The sequence below is a fragment of the Rhinopithecus roxellana genome, chromosome 19 (assembly GCF_007565055.1).
Source record: "Rhinopithecus roxellana isolate Shanxi Qingling chromosome 19, ASM756505v1, whole genome shotgun sequence".
In the NCBI taxonomy this organism is placed as follows: Eukaryota; Metazoa; Chordata; class Mammalia; order Primates; family Cercopithecidae; genus Rhinopithecus; species Rhinopithecus roxellana.
The window spans coordinates 13,869,455-13,883,400 of record NC_044567.1 but is presented as its reverse complement, the minus strand read 5'-3'; the positions used below and the strand labels follow the sequence as shown (position 1 = coordinate 13,883,400).

At 48.7% G+C, this 13,946-nt stretch overlaps 1 protein-coding gene across 1 annotated transcript; it reads left to right on the top strand.

Moving 5' to 3' along the window:
- Positions 1-3,840: 3,840 nt before the first annotated feature.
- LOC104679997 (membrane primary amine oxidase-like) lies at positions 3,841-12,313 on the top strand. The gene is made up of 4 exons (XM_010385770.2): positions 3,841-6,106; positions 9,944-10,229; positions 10,933-11,062; positions 11,659-12,313. The coding sequence occupies exons 1-4, from the start codon at positions 4,510-4,512 to the stop codon at positions 11,932-11,934; spliced, it is 2,289 nt and encodes a 762-aa protein (XP_010384072.1). The 5' UTR covers positions 3,841-4,509; the 3' UTR covers positions 11,935-12,313.
- Positions 12,314-13,946: the final 1,633 nt, after the last annotated feature.

Genomic DNA, 13,946 nt, shown 5'->3' with positions numbered 1-13,946 from the left:
AAGGTCACATAACTGTTGCAGGACACAGAGGACTAGAGAGACTAGCATGGGTGAATACAGGAGGATGTTTATTAGGTGCGCACTGGCTTAGTGGACTCACATCTAAAAAGCTGAGCATTGAACAAAGACAGAGTTTAGCTTACATAGGCTAGTACACAGAAACAGGACAAAGACAGTAAACTATACAGTGACAAGTCACGTAACCTATAGCATAACTGTTGACTTGGCATAACTTGTAAAACAGAAATTTACAAATTTTACTGAATAAAAGTATTGGCAAACATAGTCATAATTAATGGTTTAGAGAAAGGGGAGACAGCAAAGAAATTTGTTTTTCTTCTTTTAACTTTGTTCGGGGGTGTCTGGAGCCTATTTGTGCAGGCTAGGTCACCATGACCTGTCTATAGCCTTCCCTGCAGTAGAAGAAAACTTCTGTTTTTCACTTAACCTTTACTTTTCTTGCAGTGAATACATGCAGTATTTATTTTCTTTAAATTTCTGCTTCACAATCTGTTTCCAATGACCCCTTCCCGCCTTAGTTACAGTAATTCCATTGTCTTCACTTCAAGAAGCTTTCTAGTTCCTCATCTCCATGTTACTGCTCATTGATGGGAATATTGGGTGTGAGTTTTACTCCCCAACATTTGGGCGTAATTATTAAATGTCACTTTTCTTTTTGTTTATTTTTCTGAGATAGCATCCTGCTCTGTTGCCCAGGCTGAAGTGTAATGGCATCATGATCATGCCTTACAGCAGCTAATTCTTTTTTTTTTTTTTTTAACTTTTTTATACAGATGTGGGTCTCTACAAAATGTTGCCCAGGCTGATCCTGAACTTCTGGGCTCGAGCAATCCTCCCACCTCAACTTCCCAAAGTGCTGGGGATTACAGACGTGAGCCACCATGCCCGTTTACCTTCCTTTCTTTCTTTTCTCTTTTCTTTCATCTTTCTTTCTTTCTTTCTTTTTTTCTTTCTTTCTTTCTTTTTCTTTCTTTCTTTCTTCCTTCCTTCCCTGCCCTTCTCCTTCCTTCCTTTCTTCCTTCCTTCCTTTCTTCCTTCCTTCCTTTCTTCCTTCCTTCCCTCCTTCCTTCCTTCCTTCCTTTTCTTCCTTCCTTCCTTTCCTCCCTCCCTCCCTCTCTCTCCTTCCTTCCCTCCTTTCCTTTCCTTTCCTTTCTTTTCCTTTCCTTTCCTTTCCTTTTCTTTCCTTTCCTTTCCTTTCCTTTCCTTCCCTTCCCCTTCCCTTCCCTTCCCTTTCTTTCCCTTCCCTTCCCTTCTCTTCCCTTCCCTTCCCTCCTTCCCTTCCCTTCCCTTCCCTTCCCTTCTCTTCCCTTCCCTTTTCCTTCCTTCCTTCCTTCTTTCCTTCCTTCATTTCTCTCTTTCTCTCTTTCTTTCCTCCTTTTTTCTGAGATAGAGTCTCGCTCTGTCACCCAGGCTGGAGTGTAGTGGCACAATCTTGCCTCACTGCAAACTCCGCCTCCCAGGTTCAAGCAATTCTTGTGCCTCAGCCTCCCAAGTAGCTGGGATTACAGACGTGGGCCACCACGCCCAGCTAATTTTTGTAATTTTAGTAGAGACGGGGTTTCACCATGTTGGCGAGGCTGGTCTTGAACTCCCGACCTCAGGTGATCCACCCGCCTCAGCCTCCCAAAGTGCTGGGATTACAAGCATGAGCCACCATGCCTGGCCTTATTTTTTATGTTAGATAACCAGCTCTGTGCCCTCAGCTACCCGCCCGGCAGGAAATTAAACTCCAGGCATGTTTGTTGAGAGTGCTCATCTTTAGGGTTAGGTAAGACTCTGGAATCTGGGACTTCCAGGGACTGTCAGCTAGTCTTCAGTGGACAGTGATCACTGCTATTAAACTCACTTTCCACTGCCTTGCCAAGTCTTGCCAAGGTGGAGACAGAGGAGGGGCCTGGGCATGAGTTCCCCTCTAAGGCTATCCCTTCCCTAAGGCCTTGCTGGGCGGGAGAGTCGGCTCTAGCCATTCTTTCTCTTAACACACACACACACACACACACACACACACACACACACTCCCTACTTGTGAATCTCACAAAATTCCCCTAAGACCTGCCCTCACTCTGTGGGGGATCTCTCAGAAACCTTTCTCCTTCCCGAGTTGATCCAGGGAGCTGTCATCTGTAATCCAAGAGCTTAGGGAGGCTGCAGCGGGAAGAGTGCTTGAGTCCAGGAATCTGAGGCTGCTGTGAGCTATATGGTGACACCACTGCGCTCCATGCACTCTAGCTTGGGAGACAGAGCGAGACCGTGTCTCAAAAACTAAACAAAACGAAACAGAAAAACAAAAAACCCAACTTTTTTTTTAAAACAGTTTTTTCATGAAGAGCTTCTGCAGAGCATCAACACCAGCTCAGCAAGAGAAAATGTGGTTCTTGGTTTCCCTGAGGACAAGAAGGGCTCACATGCCTAGAGGGGGGAGTTATTATGTTGAAATTCCGTCCTGCAGGAAAGGGGAACCCTACTTTTCTTACAGCCTTGAAATGAGCCCTACTACTTCTACAGCTTTAAATAACAAGAGGCCAGACACAGTGGCTCACGCCTGTAATCCCAGCACTTTGGGAGGCCGAGGCGGGTGGATCACTTGGGGGTCAGGAGTTTGAGACCAGCCTGGCCAACATAATGAAACTCCATCTCTACTAAAAATACAAAAATTAGTCAGGTGTGGTGATGGGCATCTGTAGTGCCAGCTACTCGGGAGGCTGAGGCAGGAGAATCGCTTGAACCCAGGAGGTGGAGGTTGCAGTGAGCTGAGATTGTGCCACTGCACTCCAGCCTGGGCGACAGAGCAAGACTCCATCTCGAAATCAAATGAAATAAATGAAATGAAATGAAATGAAATGAAATGAAGATACAAAAATTAGCCGGGTATGGTGGCATGCACCTGTAATCCCAGCTACTCTGCAGGCTGAGGCAGGAAAATTGCTTGAACCCGGGAGACGGAGATTGTACCATTGCACTCCAGCCTGGGCAATGGAGCAAGACTGTTTAACAAAAAATAAAGTAAAATAAAAGAACAAGAGGCAGGAAAACCAGGCAAGTTTCCTTATCAAAATACAACCGATGGCATAAACATTTCTGGATAGCCTGACCCTTCTGATGTTGATTTATCTGCTTAAACTCTTCTAGGTTTCCAGGTGTCTGTCTCACTGTCTGCTACAATGACTACCTTGCTGAAAGCATGCGCCATGCAAGGCTTCATGATCTTACCTCCTCTGCCTACTCCCCTCCTCCCCAACTCCCACCAAATAGGCTGATCCTTGACTGTTCCCTGCTTGTGCTGAGCTGTTTCGGGTTTCGGTGCTGGAATATCCTTCCTCTTCTCTGCCAGGTGAATGCATCATCTCCAAGGTTGGCTCGAACATCTCTTCCTGAGAAGTCTTCCTAGATGTGTGCAGGTTGGAGAGGATTCTTCCCCAGGTACACGAGGGAAGCACAACCCCTTCTGGAACCCTCAGTCTCTTCTAGTTCCCCTCAGGACCTGGCTGCCCAAATGACAGTGGCTTTCCACATGTTTGTCACCTGGAAAAGAAGCTGCTCAGCCATTGGCTGTGAAGGACAGAGGCGGCTTCACTCTTCATGTCGGCACCATTTTGAAAAAGGATTTTCAGGCGTGAGATAAGTCCACAGCCAGTTTCCCAGCCCCATCTGACCTCTGCCCTGGCCTATCCCTCGGTCCAGTACAAGGGGAGGCCTGAAGGTCTTGGTTATACTCTGGTTCCTGCCCACACCCTCACCCCCACCCCAATGAACCAGGCAGCTTCTAGCTCGTTCTGCACCCTGCACGCTCCCCTGCAGTGACTTAGGGTGCTTGGGGCCTCCACAAAGCTGACCTGGCTCAGCCCTTCAGCCCCTCCAGCTCCCTACCAAATACTTTGCCTTCTCATCATTACTCTCAGGCTTCCCTCAGGCTGCTGCTAGGATTCTGGTTGATGGATGGAGGCAGGAGAGAGTGGTGGGAGGCAGAACCTGGAGGACATCAAAAATTAGAGGAGGGAAGGAGGGAATCTGGCTGTGAAGGCGTGGCAGGTGAGTTTCCCTTGCAGCCTTGCAGCCAGGAGAAAAGTTCCACCTGGAGGGAAGAGAAAGGAGAGCCACAGGACAGTCACCCCCACTTCCTCTTGCGCCTTACTAGTTCTAACCTCCAAAACACACCTCTCTGCCTACTTGGTTCATTGACCCTGACCCTGAGTGTGTTGTTTGATTTGGAACAGGAGGACAGAGGCTTACATGGGTCAGTTAAAGTCAAAGTTCCTAACTCTGCCCCACCTACTGAACACGGCCTGATTCCTAGTTCCCTCTAGCTCCACCCCCGACCCCTCTGCCCTTGGGGTTTTTCACAATATCCATCATTCCTCTTGACCGGCAGCGCCTTCAGAGGCCGAGAGAAACATCCTGCACCCAGGTCCTCTCTGTCTGTTTATCGATGTCTATTTTGCATTCTGCATTCAGAACCAAGAGCCTGAAGACGACTCAGGAGCTTCAGCTATGGCTGTCTTCATTATTTTGGCCCTGTTTAGTGTTCTGGTGACAGGCATAGGTGAAGGTGGGGCTGGGAGTGAGAAAGGAGGTGAGAAGGAGTGTAAGCTGGACCAGCTTTCCCATTGCGCCTCCATATCTCCCAGTGCCCAGCCTGGGACACACCCTGGCCAGAGCCAGCTGTTTGCAGACCTGAGCCGAGAGGAGCTGACAGCTGTGATGCACTTTCTGACCCAGCGGCTGGGGCCGGGGCTGGTGGATGCGGCCCAGGCCCGGCCCTCAGACAACTGTGTCTTCTCAGTGGAGCTACAGCTGCCTCCCAAGGCTGCAGCCCTGGCTCACCTGGACAGGGGGAGCCCCCCACCTGCCCGGGAGGCACTGGCCATCATCTTCTTTGGCAGACAACCCCAGCCCAACGTGAGTGAGCTGGTGGTGGGGCCACTGCCTCACCCTTCCTACATGCGGGACGTGACCGTGGAGCGTCATGGAGGCCCCCTGCCCTATCACCGACGCCCCATGTTGTTCCGAGAGTACCTGGACATAGACCAGATGATCTTCGACAGAGAGCTGCCCCAGGCTTCTGGGCTTCTCCACCACTGTTGCTTCTACAAGCGCCAGGGACGGAACCTGGTGACAATGACCATGGCTCCCCGTGGTCTGCAATCAGGGGACCGGGCCACCTGGTTTGGCCTCTACTACAACATCTCAGGGGCTGGGTTCTTCCTGCACCCCGTGGGCTTGGAGCTGCTAGTGAACCACAAGGCCCTGGACCCTGCCCGCTGGACCATCCAGAAGGTGTTCTATCAAGGCCGCTACTACGACAGCCTGGCCCAGCTGGAGGCCCAGTTTGAGGCCGGCCTTGTGAACGTGGTGCTGATCCCAGACAATGGCACAGGTGGGTCCTGGTCCCTGAAGTCCCCTGTGCCCCCAGGTCCAACTCCCCCTCTGCAGTTCCATCCTCAGGGCCCCCGCTTCAGTGTCCAGGGAAGTCGAGTGGCCTCCTCACTGTGGACTTTCTCCTTTGGCCTCGGAGCATTCAGCGGCCCAAGGATCTTTGATGTTCGCTTCCAAGGGGAGAGGGTAGCCTATGAAGTCAGTGTCCAGGAGGCCTTGGCCATCTATGGAGGCAATTCTCCTTCTGCTCTACGAAGCCGGTACATAGATAGTGGCTTTGGCTTGGGCCACTTCTCCACGTCCCTGACCCGTGGGGTGGACTGCCCCTACCTGGCCACTTATGTGGACTGGCACTTCCTTTTCGAGTCCCAGGCCACCAAGACAATACGTGATGCCTTTTGTGTATTTGAACACAACCAGGGCCTCCCTCTGCGGCGACACCACTCAGATTTCTACTCCCACTACTTTGGGGGCCTTGCAGAAATGGTGCTGGTCGTCAGATCTGTGTCCACTATGCTCAACTATGACTATGTGTGGGATACAGTCTTCCACCCTAATGGGGCCATAGAAGTCAGACTCCACACCACCGGCTACATCAGCTCAGCATTCCCCTTTGGTGCTGCCCAGAGGTATGGGAACAAAGTTGCAGAGCACACCCTGGGCACGGCCCACACCCACAGCGCCCACTTCAAGGTGGACCTGGATGTAGCAGGTAAGGCATCCTGGCAGAGGCAACGGTGCTGGAGGGGTGAGCTGAAGTCTTCATGCCTAGTTTTAAAAGTTTTCTTTGGGCTGGGTATGGTGGCTTATGCCTATAAGCCCCGCACTTTGGAAGTCTGAGGCGGGCAGATCACTTGAGGTCAGGAGTTCAAAACCAGCCTGGCCAACATGGCGAAATCCTGTCTGTACTAAAAATACAAAAATTAGCTGGGCATGGGTACACCTGTAATCCTAGCTACTCAGGAGGCTGAGGCAAGAGAATCATTTGAATCTGGGAGTCAAGAGGTTGCAGTGAGCTGAGATCGAGCCACTGCACTCCATCTTGCATGACAGAACCAGACTTTGTCTCAAAAAAAAAGTCTTCCTTAGTTAAAAAAATTATCTCTGTGATTATAGAATTTATTATGTTGTATACTATGTATAAATATGATATACTGATCGAAGTATTTAGATTTCTATAATCAAATGTTATCATAATGTACCTACATTTGTTCACTTCTGTTTTTTCACATAACAACATTTTTCAAGCAAGCAACAAAAATGTGTGAATGCACACTTGTGCCAAGCACCCCACTATGCAGTTTAACAAAAGAAACAACAGTGTTGCTCTCAGGTGGTTTACATTCTTTTTTTCATCTCTTTTCTTTTTTCTTTTTTGAGACAGGGTCTCACTCTGTCACCCAGGCTGGAATGAGGTAGTGTGATCATAGCTCACTGCAACCTCCAACTAACTGGGCTCATGTGATCCTCTCACTTCGATCTCCCAAAATGCTGGGATTACAGGTGTGAACTACCATGCTCAGCCCTTATCATTTTTTGGTGGTGAGAACACTTAAACTCTACTCAGCAATTTTCCAGAATATATAATACATTGCTATTAACTATAGTCACCGTGTTGTACAATAGATCTCTTTGGGATTTCTATTGTTGTTTGAAACAGGGTCTTACTCTGTCAACCAGGATGGAGTGCAATGGTGTGATTATAGCTCACTGCAGCCTCAACTTACTGAGTTCAAGCAATCCTCCCAATTCAGTCTCCTGAGTAGCTGGGACTGTGGGCACACGCCACCACACTCAGCTAATTTAAGTTTTTTGTTTGTTTGTTTGTTTTTAATAGAGATGGACATCTCACTATGTTGCCAAGGTTGGTCTGGAACTCCTGGGCTCAAGTGATCCTCCCTCCTCAGCCTCCCAAAGCGCTGGGATTACAGGCATGAGCCACCATGCCCAGTCCAATAGATCTCTTGAACTTCTGAAATTTTTTTTTTTTTTTTTTTTTTTTTTTTTGAGACGGAGTCTTGCTCTGTCGCCCAGGCTGGAGTGCAGTGGCCGGATCTTGGCTCACTGCAAGCTCCGCCTCCCAGGTTTACGCCATTCTCCTGCCTCAGCCTCCCGAGTAGCTGGGACTACAGGCGCCCGCCACCTCACCCGGCTAGTTTTTTTGCATTTTTTTTTAGTAGAGACGGGGTTTCACCGTGTTAGCCAGGATGGTCTCGATCTCCTGACCTCGTGATCCGCCCGTCTCGGCCTCCCAAAGTGCTGGGATTACAGGCTTGAGCCACCGCACCCGGCCTGGAATTTTTTATTCATTGAGCTACATCTCCCCAACTCCACCCTCCTTAAGGCACTGGTAACCACCATTCTACTTCCTACTGCTATGAGTTCAACTTTTTTTTAGATTCCACATATAAGTGAGATCATATAGTGTTGTCCTTCTGTGTCTGACTTATTTAATTAATATAATGTCCCCTAGGTTCATCCATGTTGTTGCAATGAGATTTTCTTCTTTTAAGGCTGAATAGTATTTCATCATGTATATATACCACATTTTCTTTATCCTTAAAAGTTTTCCTTATTCCTTATACATTTATTAATTGGAATTTTCCATAAAGAAGAGTAGTCCTTCCTTTTTATTTCTGTTTTCAATTATTTATTCAAATTTTATAGACTCATGGTTTTTTATTGTACTTTAAGGATTATAACGGAGTACTATCATTTACTTTGTTCCTTACATTTTTCCAACTTTGGCCATTGGGAGGTCCTTCAGATTAGTTCCTATGTCCTTTTCACACACCTCCACGCTTTTTTGAGCACTTCCTTACTTTCTGGCACCCAAAAATGTTTCATCTGGCATTTTCCCTGCTCCTACCTTGGAATCAACCTTGTCTGCAAGGAGATCAGGTTCACTTAATTGGAGAATGGTATTTAGAAACCAATATCTGGGCACCAAGTGTGCTCATCATTACTGGGATGTCATTGCTTTTAGGCCCTCTCAGTAGACTTAGCTAGAAAATTTAAGCATATATTTCAACCAACCCATACACACACATCTATCTTTATCTCTGTATTAAATGATGGCAACTTTTAAAACACTTGTAATAGTGCCTGACACATAGCGGGCCCTTGAGAAATACTAGGTATTATTGTGATTAGCCACAGGAGCCTACTTGTGTGTGTGGACCATAAAGAACTCTTAGTCTGTGGCTGGGCGCAGTGGCTCACGCCTGTAATCCCAGCACTTTGGGAGGCCGAGGCGAGTGGATCACCTGAGGTCAGGAGATTGAGACTAGCCTGGCCAACATGGAGAAACCCTGTCTCTACTCAAAATACAAAAATTAGCTGGGCATGCTGGTGTGTGCCTGTAATCCCAGCTATTCTGGAGGCTGAGGCAAGAGAAGCACTTGAACCCGGGAGGTAGAGGTTGCAGTGAGCCAGGATCATGCCACTGTACTCCATCCTGGGCAACAAGAGCAAAACTCTGTCTAAAAAAAAAAAACCTCTTAGTTTGCAATTGTCACCTAAGGATGGAAACACTGGGATATGGATTAGGGGCAGTGAATCTACAAAAGGAAACTAAGGGTTTGCTGAATCAGACTCTCCCCTCTCCTGGTCTTTGGAAGGTGCAGAGGGAACTACCAGCATGTTTTGATTTATTGCTCCTTGTCTCAGATCACTTAACTTGACTCCTAATGTGGGACCTAGTTGGACTCAAATAAAATCATTCCGACTCCAAAAGTTCAGGAAACAGAGTGTGTCTTAAGCCCTGCTCCCTGCTCCCTGCCAAGTTTCAAACCCAAAAGGTACCTCCAAGCCCCAGCAGCATCGGGTCCAGCGTTGGTTTTCCTTCTCCTTGGTCCTCATGTCTGCTGTTCCTGTGTTGTGATGTCTCTCTATGCTGTCTTCCTCTATGTGCTGATATGTGGGCAGTGTAAGGCCAGACTAAGACCCAGGTCCCCAGCACTGCCATGATATTAACCGTGTGTCCTTGCTGACCCACCAAGGTACATTATTGAATGCTCTAAACCTCAGTTGTCCCATCTGTAAAATGGAGACAATGATAGTTCCTCCTTTTTGAGATTGTTGGAAAAGTGAAAGCATGAATACACAGAAGGCACTCGGCATGCTGCCTACACAGCTCCTTCAGGTTCAGTCAATGTGCGGCTTATTTTCATGATAAGGCAGTCCTGGCAATGCCACAGGGCTTCACATGTGAGGGGAAGTCTTCAGATCAGAGGGAGTGCCACCTTGCCCATTGCCCACAAGGTTGTTCCAACCTCAGGTAAACACCCTCCCATGCAGCCCCTCAGAGGGAGGAGATTGGTGGAGGCCCAGTCGCAAGGCATCTGAGATTATTACCAGAGAAGAGAGTAGGGAGAAAGACCTCCTCCAAATCCCTGGGCTGGGGTTATCTTGGGGAGAGGGAAGAGAAGCAGGGGCACACTCAGTTCTGGGCTGCTCTTTTGCCCCCACTCTGAAGCCAGGTGGAGGCAGGGTCCAGAGGGGCCAGGGCAATTGCATGACAGGCCCTCCCCTATCCCACCCTGAGCAGGACTAGAGAACTGGGTCTGGGCTGAGGATACGGCCTTTGTCCCCATGGCTGTGCCGTGGAGCCCTGAGCACCAGATGCAGAGGATGGAGGTGACCCGGAAGCTGCTGGAGACGGAGGAGCAAGCCACCTTCCCCATGGGAGGTGCCACCCCTCGCTACCTGTACCTGGCCAGCAACCACAGCAACAAGTGGGGTCACCCCCGGGGCTACCGCATCCAGGTGCACAGCTTTTCTGGGGAGCCGCTACCCCAGAACAGCTCCATGGAGAGAGGCTTCAGCTGGGGGAGGTGAGTGGTCGGTGGTCAGGAGGGAGTGGGGCAGGTAGAATGGATGAAGGGCTCCACACTGTTCCACCTCCCACAGGTACACACACACACACACACACACATTCCTGTGGCCACAATCTGTAGCCACTCAAAACAAAGCCTAATGTGTGGGTGGAGGAATGCTGAGATATAAGGCATTGAAGCAAATCTAGGAAAATATTAGTAGTAGATGCTAGACTTGAGTATGTGGATGTTCACATACAATTCTTCCAATTTTTCTGTATGTTTAAAATGTTCACATTAAAGGTTAGAGGAAAAAAACAGTGAGATAGGAGCACAAATCGGAGGGAGGATTCCCTAAAATCTAGGTATTTGAGATACTGAATTTGACCTAGGATGGGGAAGAGGCCATGTCCATATGTATGGTTCCAAGGCCCAGGCTCAACATCATGCTCTGATCCAGATGGATGGATGAGCAACACTCCTACCTGAAGTCTGCTGGGCCAGTGATGTTTAAGGTACAGGACAGTGGACAAGTCAGGAAGTCTACAGAGGGGGGAGAGAGAGAGAGAGAGGCAAGGAGAACTGGACAGAGAATGATACAGAGACTCAATACTCTAAGACTTCGGGGCTCATTTCCCCCTTGTGCTTGTTCAGTCTTCAGTGCAGCCTCAGGCAGTGGAACAGTTGATGAACTTGTTGGTCTAATCAAAAACTCCTGTAGGTACCAGCTGGCGGTAACCCAGCGGAAGGAGGAGGAGCCCAGTAGCACCAGCATCTACAATTTGAATGACCCTTGGACACCCACTGTGGACTTCACTGACTTCATCAACAATGAGACCATCGCAGGGCAGGTCAGTTGCATGGAGTGGTGAGCAGGCAGCTGGGGAGGAGGGGAGGAGTCAGGGGGACACGATGAGCCACTTCACTGCCTCAGGAGCCAGATTCCTCAGGGACCTTCAGAACCCACTAAGAATGAAACTTCAGCCGGGTGCAGTGGCTCATGCCTATAATCCCACCCAGCACTTTAGGAGGCCGAAGCAGGTGGATCTCTTGAGGTCAGGAATTCGAGACCAGCCTGGTCAACATGGTGAAACCCCATCTCTACTAAAAATACAAAAATGAGCAGAGTGTGGTGGCGCGTGCCTGTAATTCCAGCTATTTGGGTGCCTGAGACTTGAACCCAGGAGGTGGTGATTGCAGTGAGTCGAGATCACACCACTGCACTCCAGCTGGGTAACAGAGCGAGACTCTGTCTCAAAAAAAAAAAAAAAAAAAAAAAAAGAAAGAAGAAGAAGAAAAGAAACTTTATGACTTCACATTTTTCCTAAGGAACTAAGAACATACAGGTGGGTGAGCTGACTCCCTTGCAGAGCAAGGTCACTGCGGGAGGCAGGGCACATTCTCAGCAAAGCCAGACCTCGTGATCCTCTTTCTTCTCCCCTGCTAGGACTTGGTGGCCTGGGTGACAGCTGGTTTTCTGCACATCCCACATGCAGAGGACATTCCTAACACGGTGACTGTGGGGAACGGCGTGGGCTTCTTCCTCCGACCCTACAACTTCTTTGACGAAGACCCCTCCTTCTACTCTGCCGACTCCATCCACTTCCGAGGGGATCAGGATGCTGGGGCCTGTGAGGTCAACCCCCTGGCTTGCCTGCCCCAGGCTGCTGCCTGTGCCCCCAACCTCCCTGCCTTCTCCCACGGGGGCTTCTCTCACAACTAGGCAGTCCCTGAGATGCGGCATGTGGCCAAGGGCTCCAGGGCCAGGGTGTGAGGGATGGGGAGCAGCTGGGCACTGGGCCGGCAGCCTGGTTCCCTCTTCCCTGCGCCAGGACTCTCTTTCTTCCACTGCCCTCCCTCACATCCCCCTCTATGTCAGGAGCGTCCTGAACCTGTGATGCCTGACACAGGGAACAGTCAGCTTTGTTGATGCCAGCTGTGCTGAGTTCCCATCCAGAGAGGTGAGGCATGGCCCCTCCTGGAGCTTAGAGCCGTGGCCAGGCATTTCCCCAGACCACTCCTGGTTTTCTTAACAGTTTGTTTTTATGAGTAAATTATGAGACATAATTTACATACCATAAAATTCATCCCTTTAAAGTATACAATTTCATGAGTTTTGTTTTGTTTTGTTTTGTTTTTTTGAGACGGAGTTTCACTCTTGTTGCCCACGCTGGAGTGCAATGGCGCATTCTCAGCTCACTGCAACCTCTGCCTCCTTGGTTCAAATGATCAAGTGATTCTCCTGCCTCAGCCTCCTGAGTAGCTGAGATTAGAGGCTCCCACCACTATGTATGCCTGGCTAATTTTTTTTTTTTTTTTTTTTTTGTATTTTTAGTAGATACGGGGTTTCACCATGTTGACCAGGCTGGTCTCAAACTCCTGACCTCAGGTGATCCACCCGCCTCAGCCTCCCAAAGTGCTGGGATTACAGGCGTGAGCCACTGTGCCCGGCCCAATTTCATGTGTTTTAGTATATCCACAAAGTTTTGCAACCATTGCTACTAATTCCAGAACATTTTTATCACCCCAGCAGGAAACCCTGTACGTATTAGCGCTCACTTTCTATTTCCCCACAGTCCCTGTCCATCTCTAGATAACCACTTCCCTACTTGCTGTCCCACTGGGCTTGCCTATATTCTGGTCATTTGCATGAAAAGATTCAGACAATATGTAGTCTTCTGTGATTGGCTTCTTTCACTTAGTGTAATGTTTGTGAGATACGTCCATGCTGTAGTGTATGTCAGTGCCTCACTTCTTTAGGGCTAAATGATATCCCATTGTATCAATATATCTCATTGTGATTATCCATTCATCCATTGGTGGATATTGGAGTTGTTTCCACTTTTTTGGTTATTATAGATAATGCTGCTATAAACGTTCATGCACAAGTTTTCGTGTGGACGTGTGTTTTCACTTCCCTTGGGTATACGCCTAGGAGTAGAATTTGAGGGTTATGCGGTAATTCTATGTTTAACCTTTTGGGAAACTGCCAGATTGTTTTCCAAAGTGACTTACTTTTTTCCTTCTTTTAAAATTGTATAAAATATATGTAACATAAAATTTGCCACCTTGGCCAGGCACAGTGGCTCACGCCTGTAATCCCAGCACTTTGGAAGGCTGAGGCAGGCAGATCAACTGAGGTTGGGAGATGGAGACCAGCCTGGCCAATATGGTGAAACCCCATCTCCACTAAAAATACAAAATTAGCTGGGTGTGGTGGCATGTGCCTGTAATCCCAGCTACTCGGGAGGCTAAGGCAGGAGAATCACTTGAACCCAAGAGGCAGAGGTTGCATTGAGCCCAGATTACACCATTGCACTCCAGCCTGGGCAAAAATAGCAAAACTCAGTCTCAAAAAAAAAAAAAAATTTGCTACCTTAACCATTTTTAAGTAAGAGTTTGGTGACATTCAGAAGCTCTTTTGGGCCTCCTTAGCGTTCCTCTGCCCTGGTGTGTTCTTTTTGTTTTTTTTTTTTAAGATAGATTCTCACTCTTGTCGCCCAGGCTGGAGTGAATGGCACAATCTCAGCTCACTGCAACCTCTGCCTCCTGGGTTCAGGTGATTCTCCTGCCTCAACCTCCCAAGTAGCTGGGATTACAGGTGCCCGCCACCACGCTTGGCTAATTTTTTTGTATTTTTAGGAGAGATGGGGTTTCTCCATGTTGGCCAGGCTGGTCTTGAACTCCTGACCTCAGGTCATCCACCCTCCTCGGCCTCCCAAACTGCTGGGATTA